Here is a 13,597-nt window from a genome sequence, read left to right as displayed (position 1 = left end):
TTAAATCTTCCAGCTGCTATGGGGTTTCTGTGTTATCTGTCTGCACTCAGTAACCTCATCCTTTGAAATTAGATTTAAAATCTTAAAATATAGTGCCACCCCACTGTTGTGTGGCATGTTTTCTGTTTAACTTAGGAAAGACAGAATGGTAAATTACAGCTGTTGTGCATAAGGAGAAATGTTGTGAAATTAAAAAGTAGTTTCATTTTGAAAAGTAAATGGTAATCCTGGGAAAGAAAAAAAAACTCAAGGAAAAGCAGATTAGGAGTAACATGAAAATAATATCACTTGGCAAGCTGCAAGGTTGGAGGCCATAATAGAAGGTCCCAGGACAGTCTGTTCATTCTTTTGTAGTGTTTCTCATTCCTTCTTTTTCTCTTTTGCTAAAATGTGGCTACAAATCATGCTTGATATGATTTACCATAGAGGCAAATCAGGCTTATAGATATTTTATCTTATTTAAACTACACAGTCTATTTCTGGTGGCATAGAAGAGCTGGAACTACAGTTAGTGGTACTGCTTGTAAAGAAAAAGAAACAAAAGATGTGGCAAAAGGGAATTAAGCCTATAGATGTGTAATAGGAGGCAAATGAGTGTTTCCAGTGCTGAACAAGGAAAGCCTTCTGTGAAGGGTTTTATGTAATTTTGTTCAGCTGAACAAAGTGGAGAATACTTAACAAAATTGCCATTTTTAAAATCTCATTGTGAATACTCAGCATGCTGTGATCATACACTGTGTAATGGTGTTTGCAATGAATAAATTGCTGTAGATACTATAATATAAATAACTATTCTGTGCATTAAGAAGCGGTTTTCTTCATTATGGTTTCTATCTCAGGAATGCTCTGAAGACAGGACTTTAGAGAATAAAAGCATCCAAGTGCTCTTTGAATAATAACAGTCTGCTAAAGTGCTAGGATACTTTTAATAATTTTTAGTGGTATTATTTAGAAGTGAATAATAAAGTCAACAAAGTGATATTCACTTCGTCTTAATCTGTTTGTTATTTTTACTGTGGCCAAAACTTAACTCATTTTAAACACAACACAGCTTCAGCCAATAATTTGTAATGGCTCCAGTGACAGGAAGGCAGAGAAAGTTAATCTCAAGGAGAAAAGGATTTGCCTCGTAGCAGACTTTCCAGCACACTGACCTGGTGTGGTGGGGGTTTGTTGCAAGAAATAAAGTGGCAGGAAGGCCCAAAGTTAAACTGCCATCTCGCTTTGGGTGATAAAAGGACCTCTAGAGACACCTTCCTAAAACCAGAGAAGACTGACAATGAAAAAATGCCATACCGGACTGTATACAAGTGCTCTCAATAAGCACGTGAAGCAGTATTTAGGTTTATCCTGTAATACATTACTGCTCCTTTGACAGCTCATTGGGATCAGTTTTCCTAGATATTCTTCCAATCGCATTTGCCACAAGCATATTGGTTCCAAAGTGTAGATGAAAATGGTAACTGGCTTCAATAAAAAGCACTTGCTAAAAGCAGGATATAACCACTTTGAAGGAATTGTAGCATGAGTTAGAAAAATGTCTTAATATCCTCCTTCTCTTACTGCTTGCCTAAAAGTACTTTTTTTTTTTTTTTTTTAAGTTTCTTATGGAAAGATGTTCTCAATCAGAAAACTGGACAAACTGAAAGAAAGTCTGATCCAAATTTTTCAGCTGAATTCTCTCTCTGTAATGGAAACTAAGTGTTGTAAGGGGTTTGTCTGAAGTTCCTCTTTCTGCCAAAGCCTTTCTGAGTGACTAGTGACCCAGTCATTTCACCCTCAGTTTCCATTATGAAAAATTAAGTCTAATGAGAGATACCTACTAAAAAATCATGCTTACCTCATCTAATTAGGTTGCTATTCCAACATATGTGAGGCATAAATTCCCAGTAATATTGCAAGGTGACAAAAAATACTGGATCTAGAATAGACTCAAATTTGAGTGTTAGATCACGGAAAGCCAAGCTTTTTCACTACATATATAGCATCTAGTTAAAGTGAAATGAACAACTCTTTAAAAACGTATGTGTATTACTAATTTTCTTAGAGTAATTCAGATCTCTTGGGCCTCAAATTTAATGCTGAAAAATTTCTAGGTTTGGTCTAGATTATAACTAATAAGAAACATGAGCATCTTCTCAGATGATCAGCAGATTTTCAGGAAAAAAGAAATTAAGAAAAGGTTATGCATTCTAAAGGTACAAATTTGGGGGGGGGGGTGTTATTTCTTGATGACAGTTTAAGTCATCAATATTACAGCCGAAGTAAGCACTTATCTCTAATTCTGAAGTTTATTTCTTTAATTGTTCTTCAATTTTACTGCTTAGAGACTAGCCTGCTAATTTTATTCATAGCAGAGGTGTTATTAACCATACAACTGTGCCCATTGCCACAGGCAGTCTCAGTGCTCTCTGCAATCTCTTTGTTTTTGTTTTGTAGAAATGTATTCCTTTGGCTGCTGTGGCAACTGTTTATTACATACATTTATAAAAGTACCTACTGATATCACTGTAGCATCTGGGTAGGCAGCTGTGACTCCCTTTCCCTTCCCTATGCCACTGTTGCTGCAGCATCCGCTCTGCTTGCTCTTCATTTTCTACATTGCAGAAGAAGCGCAACAGGGAAGGGAAGAAACAAAATGAGTGACTGCTGTACCATAATAAAATCCCCCTGCACCATTTTCCGCCCCCTCCTCCTTTCTGGAGAAAAATGAAAAATAGCAGGATGTGCCGATCACTGTTGATGAGAGAAAAAGAAAGAGGATGGAGGGGGAGGGGGATCTGCATGTACCTGAAGGGAGTAAGGGTCCACCATCATGGAGCAATGAATTATCACCATACAGAGAGGGGGTGGGAAAGAAACCACCCCCCAGCAGAAAATAGAAAATACAGATTCTGCAAAGAAGAGTTGTCGGTAACAAGGGAAGAGAAAGGGTGAAGGCTTGAGAGGTGGTGGATCAGGTGGGCTTCCAGAATGGAGATGAGAGAGAACTGGGGGAAGAGCAGATGAAATTAAACAGATAACCGGTGCTGCTGGCACTGTCTAGTCCAAAGCCAAAGACACACAGCAGTGGCTCACAGGGCTTTGATGCCAGTGCTTCTCAATGGCACTATTTTTGCATTTTGTTGAATGGGGCTGGGCTGGGTGTGCAGGTGGGTCTTCTTCCCAGACCAAGATTATTCAGCAACCGTTTTGCCAGCACAGCCCCAGTGCTGGTCTTGTGGCTGCCCGCAAGCTCGGGGATGGACCGGAGCTGCGGTACAGACCAAAGCAATGCTTTTGCTTAGGACCAGTTTCAGTATTGGCACCACGTTCAAAACAGAGAGCAAAGGTATATATGGGTTTTATTTTAATGAGGCTTTCTGTGGGCTTATCAAGAGATGTATCTTGAAATATGTATCTATGAAAGCTGAATCTGCAAGCTTCTGTTCTGTCATGTCCATCCTCTTCTCTCACCTGCTGTGATCTTGAACCATTTTGCCAATCTTCCAATACTTTTGTATCCACTTTGCCCTCTGGGCAGGTGGCTTCCCAGAAGCATTCATGGAGGGCAGCTAAGTGCAGGATCTGCTCCAGCATAACTGTGAGATGTGCAAGAAGTAGGATTGCAACAAGCTGTTTTAATGCTTACACACGGCGGTGATTCTGCGGTGAGCTTCTCCCTTCAGAAGGAACTCTCTTCAACAGTAAAGTCAAAGCTCCGTGTAGTAAAAGGAAGGGAAGTGGAAGAGACTTGAGGTTACCCTCTTCTTTCTGCTGTCAAGTTTCTGAAGATAGTTGAGAGGGACTGCATGTAGGGCAGAGGAACCCCAGTTCTGATGTGTGTTTCTGTGTGCTAAACCAATTCAGGCTAGACAATGCGGTAATAAGTATGAATTGCCATAGACAATGCCATGGAAAGTGAGTTCATGACAAAATTAGTATAATATCCTGGTCCTGCTTTATTCTATCCTGTTATAAAGGAAGAGGATAAAAATTAATTTAAACTCACCCAGTCCAGAGGAATCTTTCCATTTCTTTGAGTCCTGTGGAATGGGAAGGCCGCCTGACCATCTCACTTTCCTGTTTTACTTGGCCTGATCGCTTTCCCCCACACACCATTCATGTGTCAGATCTAGACAGTAATTTAAGTTACAAGTCCTTTTCTTACTACTTTGGTTTGTGCCACAGGCTTGCGTTTTCCTTGTATTAAAGAGTACAGTTACACTTTAAAAGTGGATGCCATAAAGTTTCAGAGACCAAGAATGGAAGGGAAGACACTAAACTAGTCCTCATTTTCCACATCAGCAGAAACACACCAGGACGTTATGCTACCTCCAGTTATAGATGCTGGTGAAGCATGTGACCCTCATCAAGAAATATAAGTTAGATTAGAAAATAATAACATTATTTTGACTAATTTATTCCATATGAATACTTGGTACGCAAGGGAGATACTGATATTTTTTTTACCTTCTGTATTTTCACTTTTTGTAGTCATTCCCTAGAAATGGAGTAAATTTCTGTACAAACAACAGCTCTGATTAAACTAGAAGTCACCTGTACTTTCATAACTTCTCCAGACAGGTTTTCATCTGGTATGTCTCATAGATGCTGCTGTTTCCATACAACTCTCCTAAAACATTATTTTGAAATTATTATTTTAGGATATTCTAAGTGCAGGGAAAGTTCGGTGTTTATGAGGCATTGTACTGGACAAGCAGTTTTTAGCAGCACTACTTTCAAGTGGCTGCCTGCCTAAAACATGTTGAGGGAATAGAAAATACTCAGTGCATTTAGGCATATTTAAAGCAAAATTAATCCAGTTATAGTAGCTTTTAAAGTATTTTGCTGCTAACTGTGACTGATGAGCATACATTTCACCTGCAAGTACGTATGTGGGAAGCAGTGGCAAAACTAAAATATATAAGGAGAGGCGAAGGAGAGTGGAATAAAATGGAGACCATTTTACATATTTTTGACTCCTATGTCCTGAATTTCATACACCCTTATTGATGTCATTCTGGAAGAGGAAGAAGGCTGGCTCCATGTCCACCTACCCCAGCTCTTCCAGAAAGCAAAGCCTCCCCAGCAGGTGAAGTGCAGTATTCTGTGGCGTGTCGGGAATAATAACAGCAGAGGGCTAGCTCCCGACAAACCACTGATAACTTCAAGTGTCCATGGCCCTTATCTGCAACTGTACTTTCTCAGTCCGATGTTACAAATTCTACCTGAGAGCTAACACTGGAAGCATGGGGAGTACCAGCTGCAGTCACACCACGTGCTTCTTGCTGAGCCCCTCGGTTGCCTCATCCTGCAGAGTCACTCTAGGGTTTCAGCATCATGGCTCAAACTGGGAGGCTGCTTTGCTGGTCTGACAGCAGACCTGGCCTTCTCCTGACCACTTTATCCTTAATAGTTCAGCCACTTCCACCTGGAGCTGCCACAGCCACTGTTATTTTTCCCCTGAAACGGAGTGATTTAGCAGTAGGTTAGTAGCAGGCAGCGTGTGTATGCTCTGGCCCTGGGTCAGTTGAGTTCAAGGCAGATTTAGTCTGCCCTTCGCTGAGCGGGTGCACATCTGAATCTGTCCTTCCAAAGATAACAGAACTTCAGGCACTGAGATGTTTGGCTTCCTTTCTTTGAGATCTGTGGTTTGGTTGCCAGTAACATTAATAGAGCTGGAATATAAATCATACTGAATGTAAAACATTTGGGCTTCAGTGTGCTGGGCAGATATCCATGTAGAGAGAAGGGCAATTAAATCCTCTTGCATTATAAACCTTATAGAATAAGGCTTTGGCTGAGGTCTTGCACATATGGGAATTTTCTCTGGTGAAGCCTGATGAGTCGTCGCTCTGGTTGCCAATAGTGTGGATAAATAAAAGGCTTAACAATTAGGAAAGAAGCAAAACAAAGATAATACACCTGTCAAACTTTTTGTATTATTAATGTGCAAGTGAAAAAACATCATGCTTGTGCACGCTGTTGCCCTTAATACCAGCGGCTGCCTGTGCACATGGATCGCTATTTTACATCGGCTGAACAGCCTTGCTGCCAGCAAGCACTCTTAACAGGCAACATCAGTAACAGCAGTCTTCCCACGCTTTATACAATTCAAGTTATTCTTCAAATTAATAATAATACTTAATAAAGCTTCATCTCTCATTTCCAAAGAAAACCTTCAATTAATGTTAATCAGCATCCTCAGAATGTGATCAGGCTGGGCTTGTAGCTGGACGTGCCGAAACAGTTCAACTGGCAGATGGAGCATTTTCCAACTATTCTAATTAATGACTGCTCATTTCAAATGTTAATGCAATTAAATAAATAGGCAAAACAAATAAGAATAATATACATTACAAAAATGCCACTATCAGACAGGGTTCTGATCAAAAGTGAGCCTTGCTCAAGCCCCAGAAGGGCCCAACCATCCCCTCTTGGCTAAATGAGGTCTAAAAAAGACAGGGCTTGCTTTTGTTACTTGCCGTTTCCAACCACTTCTCTGGGACCGACATTTATATCGCTTCCATTTTAACCTGCTGGCATCAACTGAGTCATTGCTCCTCCAAATATTAGAATCTGTTTTTCTGCAGAAAATGGGAAAGGATTTCCTTCATGTATTATGAGCTTTTTCTCATGTAAGATTTAGACTGCCCCTGCTTCTTGCCTTTTCTAGTTGAACTAATTGCCTGATCTTTTTTTTTTTTTTTTAGAGTTTTACTTTCTGTGAACCTTGTATACCATAGTACTGATGTAGGACCACATTTGTTTGGGCTTATAAAGAGTTCAATTAGCCCCTTAATGCCTAGTTCAGTCACAATTAAACCTTCCCTGTTGACTCAGGATTGGTCTTTCTAAAGGCAGTGGAGGTGTTTTTAATTATTCATTCACTGGTTTGTTTTTTACAGCAGTCTCAGCTGTGCTTTATTATTCAAAGGTTAATGCAAACTGAGAACTGGGTAAATTAAATTTGTTTGGCAGCTAGCAACCTGATGTATTATCGACACTGTGAAATATGGATGGCAACACTTCTGCTGTTGTGACACTCTAAAAAGCCAGATTTTATCTTTAAAACAATTGCTAGTTTTGTTACTATGGCTGATAGAAAATGAATGTTCCATAATGTTATAGTATCTCTAACCCATTTTTGTTAGGAAAGCGCATAGTTTAGAAAGCCAGGAAGCATTAACAGCTATTATAGAAAATTGATGTAGGTACCACGACTAATGAAGTACACTTCACAGTACTAAGTCACGCAGTTGTATGCAGGGAATCATGCAGCCAGAAGTTTTAATGAAGAGGGCCCAAGGAATTTCAGGTGAAAGAGGGTTTTATTAACTTTCAATGAACAAAATGAATAGTTGAGCAGTGAACATGACATGATGTCGTATAATAATTGTATGCCTTGGGTACACTGTGAGGCATGGAGCATAGCCAAGAACTTTCATCTGTTCTACACACAGGGTTATTTCACAAACCCCTGCACGCTGTGGAAATCTTTATTGCAAACGTAGCAAGAATTGTATCACAAGAAATGCCTTAAGACAATACCACGTCACTTATTTGAAATATCTACCAGCACTGCCTTCCTCTGAAACATATTCATCAGATATTTAGAAGCCACCGTCCCAACTGATCCTAATTGAAATTCACAACCTGTATCAGTGACTGGTATCAGCAGGCTGTGAACCAAAAGGAAGCCTTCATATTCCTTAAGAGGCCACCCTGAGTAAAGTATGTATTTCTATGGGCAAGCATTATGTTGTATGAAAGGAGGCTGTGTTGGCTTGTGGAAGAGTCATGCCCAAGAACTTTTATTAGGCTTTAATTTTATTTTTTCAGAAATTGACCATGTGGGTGAGAGATTTTTCTTGTTGCACGTAAGGATTATGTTTTGTACATTTTAAATACTGTTTCAGTGCTGTATTTTTAAACGGGGGCTTTGAATTAACATAATCCAAGAGTTTAACCCGCTTCCTGTTTATAATATTTTTAAGATACGGTAATGATTGCAGAGTAAAGCAGCCTTCTGTACTGGTGACTGGAGACCTTAGGTTAGTAACTTAGAAAGTGCAGCTGCAAGGTCATTTGTGCCCTGCTCAGTCTTTAGTACAGTCTGTGCTGTATAATAATATGTGTAATTATACTGCAACTGACTGATGAGGTAGGTGGATGAGGAGGTAGGTGAAAATAGCATGGCTTGTGAGGCAAGACAGTGACAAGACATCTCAGCAAAGTAAGTCCCTGTATCCTTGCACTGTAAATACTTCACATCTGCCCACTAAAGTATTTGAGAGAAGGCAGTCAGAAATTTTTCTGTGCTTATTTGAATAATTTATAATGTGATTTTAATAATTCTTCCTAACTGAATATATTACTTCACCAAAAGTGTCACAGGACACCAGTTAGATGTTTTACCCAGGACTAACTTAATGAATGTAATATGCAATTTTGATTTGTAGTGTTATCGCAAAACCAGCAGTGCTACTGGTAGAGTATGACTGATGGAGTATATTCTTGATTGTATGTGGTTATTGTATTTTTGTTTTCTATTTTAGTGCTGGACCCAAAGGAGACAACATTTATGAATGGAGGTCAACTATACTGGGGCCTCCAGGGTCTGTATATGAAGGTGGAGTTTTCTTCCTTGACATTACCTTTTCACCGGACTATCCTTTTAAACCACCTAAGGTTAGTAGGAGGATATTATAAGTTTGATAGGAGTCCTCTCCTTGTGATTTTTTTTCATGTATGTGTTGGTATATCATTTTAGGATGAAACATAAAGCCTCCAAGGCAATAGTGACTGTTTAAACTGAGCATTTTGATGGAAAGATTTCAAGTAACTGCCTAAAATTTGCCTGTATGTTGCCAGTATGGCTGGATGGTTGTGGATTTGTTTAGCAAATGGTTGCATAATTTCCAACAGTACTTTGTTTGATTTGGATTTTTTTCTTAGATGAAAGCAATTATATTTGAGTTGCACCCTTTATAAGCAACTGAAGATACATAATCTTCCCAGTTTACCTACACCATTCACCAGGGGTCTGTGGCAGCCTGACAAAAATACGCACCTTTTGCACTAGCCCATATACATTACCTCTGCAGGTGCAAGGTACGCTATTGTTCAAAAAGTTATAAGTAATTGCTTTGCATCAGTTTTCTAGAAGAATATGGAAATACAGCAGCAAAGGCAAGAAACTGGAGTGAAAGACAGAGATTTACAGAATTCCATATGGATTAATTTTCTAATGTTATGGATAACAACACTAACCACAAACATAGAACTGTATTGATAACATGAAGGTGGTAGACCATTACCTTGTTCAGGTAGGCTCGGAATGTCAAACAGGAAAAATCTAGTGATTATGAAGACTGGAAAAACAGAAATGGAGTGAAATGTAGTAGTAGAATGTGATCGATAACCAGTAGTAGTAATTGCTGAGGGAAGATGTCAAAATGGGGGTTTATTGGGTGATCACAGGATTATTACAAACCACTCATCTAATGCATCTATAAAAAAGGCAAATACACTCCTAAGATGCATCAGATAAGGAATTACCAATATCATACACAAAACACTTGTACGACCTTATCTGGAAGACTTGAGTACAATTCTTAATACACATGTTCACTAAGAGGAACAGAAGCTGGGAAAATTTACACCACAGGGCTGTTAATGGAGTCAAATAAATTGATGGGCCTGCTTTTATGAAACAAAGTGAAAAGAAGTCAGTTGTTTACCTTGCCAGTGTGGAGAGTGAGGCTTTGGAACATCTTCCCAGGAGGAGCTATGGGAGCAAAAGTATTTACCTTCTTTTTGACACATTTGTGAAAAAGTTGATCTGCCACATTGGTCTGTAATAGAAGGGTGTTGCATTAAAAGAGAGAGTATCTGGTTTCTATTTGATTACTGTGAGTACACTATTGAAAGAGAAATGGTTATAAACGGAATTTTAATGCCACAGTGGTTATGTTTATAGTAGCTAGCATGGATATTATCAGGAAAAAAAATTAAAAAAGGATGAGATGTGAATTCAAAGTACTTGGCATTCTGTAAATTGGACTTTCTAGCCAGTGACCTAAAGATGGGTCAGTATAACAGTATTAGAAATTGTCTAACTTTGTTTCGCACTTCTAGTGTTCCAATTTAGGGAAGCTTTGAGGTCACTGACAAGTCTTACAGGAGTTGTACACCTTGCTGACTGCACATTTTCTGATTTAGGTAACTGTGATTACACCATGGAGAAAAAAAAAATGGAACTTCATAAAAGAATTTGAAACTTTAACTTCTCCTTCAGTTAGTTAAAGCTTTGAGCACACTGAGCTGGGGCAATGCCTTGTTCTCCCTGCCTCCCTCCCACTCCAGGCCAGTCCAGACTTCTGACTTGCTGTGCAAGGTCTGTGTTAACAGTCCTCTTTTGTTTGCTTCTTTCCTGGGCTTAATCTGTTTGCAGTAGCCAAAACGTAAGTGTTACATTCAGTCCCCCAGCAAATTAAAATTATATTAGTTGGGGGATATTGGCATATCCACTAAATGGATTTACTGAGTATAAAATAGAGCTTGAAGTTCTCTGAGATCCAAACCTAATACGTAAAGAACTAGATCTGAAAGACAAGCTGGAGGGATATCTTTTGTCATTCTCTGTTGAATCTGTTGAGTCTTGAGGCAATATATGCAATAGGCATCCTTTTAAAACAGAAGGTGAAGGTCCAGTTTGCTGTTTCACCATGAGGTAAAGACTTTTTCAGTCCACACTCAGTTGTGCTTGGCAGCTGTATTATTTTGAGTCACGAGTAATGCAGCTGTGCATTGCTTATTAATGAAATACCAAGCAAAGAGGTGGTTCTTGTCCTGCTTTGTAATAGATTTTTTAGTCTGCCTTCATCTCAATGCCAGTTGTCATTGTAAGAAGCATGTGCATATAAATTATATGAAAATTTACTGCTTGATACAGGATGAGAGAGTTGATGTTGCCATATTGTATTACTAAAAGGCCAGTATTTATGATGAAGGACACTGTTATCTGTAAGAAGGTAATGAGTACATGTGCAGAGGGGACAACGTCAGATGGAACTATGTCGCTAGCATACTTTGTACACGTGCATTCTTATTCTATTCACTTCAGCCACTGTTGTAAATGACAGGATTTGTAGGATCCTAGGTTGTAGGATCTCTCAACCTGTTGCTGTTTCATTACACCTGTTTTCCAGACCCTATCAAACTGATTCATAGGTAAAATAGTTTGAAAAATCCCTTGTATAAAGCAGCGTGGGAAGATGACTGCTTGTCATAAGGTAGCTGCTGCCAGTCAGCATCGTTGGGAAAGGGTGGTTAAATATGTTCTCCACACACTTATTTCTAGTAAAAGGGAGGTAGTGAGTGCATGGAACGTAACATATGGCCTCGTGGTACAGTGCTATCTGTGTCACTGTGTGTTGACATCTCTTCTCCTTCACTGCATGATTTGTGATATTTGGTGCTATTCTCAAAATCATAGGTCCTAGGATTATGGGAATAGATCAACTTAGATATTTTTTCTAAGTATAGTCCCACTTCTTATGGCTCAATCATCTTAAAAAATCTAGAGATAAAGTACAAGACTGTGGAATGTACTGAGAAAGACATAAAATGTATTCCTGAGTGTTGGCAAGATTACGTCCCTGTAAGTACATAGCAGAAAGGGTCTAATTCACATTTCTCACTGTGATTGAATTCATACATTACTCCTGAGATTTCTGTGGGCCATTTTTATCCCTCTTCTACTATGAAGTAAGGAAACATTTAAATGAGTACTGTCAAAATTGATCTTCCAAAAATGTGACCACAGAAGACCTGGGAAGAAACAGAAACTGTATTTCCCAGATGAAATTACTTGACCCAGGCTGAAGTTCCAAAGGCAAATATCCATGTCACATAACATAGTTACTGTTAAAGGGCCTAATCCAAAGTGTATTAAAATCTGCTGAAAGATTTCCACAATCCCTTTTCCTTATCTATTCTCAGATGCTGTGCACTCTGTTATTGTGCATGTGCATGATGCACATGGATGTTGGGAAGGGTAAAATAATTTTTAAAATAAGAAAAATATATTGAAGGTGGAATCTGGATTTATTATTATTATTATTATAATTATTATTATTGGTTTTATTGTTATTATTTATTATACATTTGTGGTGTAACCATTGTTTGGTTTGGATTATACAAAGTTCTCCGTATTTTCTGAAGGATCCAGATTCCTTCTATAAACCATTGATGCCTACTCTGATCATTGGGCACCCTGCTGCATATTGGAAAAGATTATTTAAAATAAAATTAAACATCTGAGAGCATAATTGCACATGAAGAAAACATGTTTGGCCTATATTTGGGGGGGTGTTTAACAAATGTATAATTTTCACTTGTTCTTCTAGATAGTTAACCTGCTTTCCCACTTGTCTTTATCACGTAAAAGAAAGTGAATCACTCATTCATTCAGGTTTTGTTGAAATAGAAAGTGTCTACCCAAAACTTAAATTTTTATGTATTTCTTCATTTTTTACACCTTTGTAGCCTTCAACATCACATCCTCTTAAGATTTCAAAGCCTTATCTCTATTCTTTACATCCTCTAATTATCTTTTGTGGTCCAGTTCACTTTCCTAGTTTTGTATAGCAATGCATCACTGCCGTCAGGTTTCCCTTCCAGTCTGCACCAACAAGTCTTTCCCCTCCAGGTCCGAGGTTTTCTTTTTGTCTCTCCTTAACTTGTCAGTGTCTCTCAAAAGTTAAGCCATAAGCATCATATCAAATTAAGTTATTCTTCACCAAAACAGAATATACCATGTGGTAAGTCAGAGTGTAATTTGCTCTCATGATGCTCTTTTTTTCTCCCTTTGAAGTCAGTCAGTCTATTTCAGTCTTTCAGCTTTGGCTCATGCCTTGAAACTGAACTCCGTATTTTTGGAGCCAGAGGTCACTGACCTTTTCAGCTTTGCTTTCCTTTTAAAGCAACGACATTTGGCATCACTCACAACTGCAGCACCTTCGTGCCAAGGAGTAAACCCCCAAAAAAGTTTATCTATGTGTGACTGATGCAGACTGAGTAGGAGTGATAGAGGGCCATCCCAGCCTAACTCCGATTTATCTCTACAACCAGAAAACACGATTTTTAGAACAGCTCATCTGAGAACTGACAAATTAACTTTGGCTTTCTGGGAGGGTCCCATCAATGAAAAATATTTCCTCACCTCCACTGCAAGGAAGTTTCTGCAGCACTGCAGAAATTAGCTGAGCACCCAGTTGGCTGAGTCAGCAAGAAAGCAGGCAGCCTGCGGAATCACCGTTCTCTTTTCAGCTGCATCCTAAGTATCGTGTTGGGTTTATGAGATGCCAGACAGGAGGAAGGTATGGAACAGACAAAGCGAGGCATAGATGTGGACATTATCTCACCTTCTGCTAAAGGCCAGATGCTGCTGAGGCTTCAGTCTTGGTCACAAGGTGAGGTTTTGCTTCAGCCCAAAAATACAGTATCTCCCTTGTAGTGCAGTGGGCTGAAGAACAGAGAAAGCTATGCCCTGTTCAGAGCAGCCACTTAAATAAATAACTAAAAATACTTAGATGGCCTGCCAAGGGAA

At 39.0% G+C, this 13,597-nt stretch overlaps 1 protein-coding gene across 3 annotated transcripts in view; it reads left to right on the top strand.

Moving 5' to 3' along the window:
- UBE2E2 (ubiquitin conjugating enzyme E2 E2) overlaps positions 1-13,597 on the top strand; it is a 217,412-nt gene that overhangs the window by 170,462 nt on the left and 33,353 nt on the right. For all 3 annotated transcript variants that reach the window (XM_080385085.1, XM_080385084.1, XM_080385083.1), the window contains one exon: positions 8,541-8,673. In XM_080385085.1, coding sequence (XP_080241211.1) covers positions 8,541-8,673 — 133 coding nt within the window. The remainder of the gene's footprint in view (positions 1-8,540; positions 8,674-13,597) is intronic.

Source organism: Falco punctatus, assembly GCF_963210335.1.
Source record: "Falco punctatus genome assembly, chromosome: 4".
NCBI classification, from domain to species: Eukaryota; Metazoa; Chordata; class Aves; order Falconiformes; family Falconidae; genus Falco; species Falco punctatus.
The sequence above is the reverse complement of the archived record's forward strand: the minus strand, read 5'-3'. Positions and strand labels throughout refer to the sequence as shown.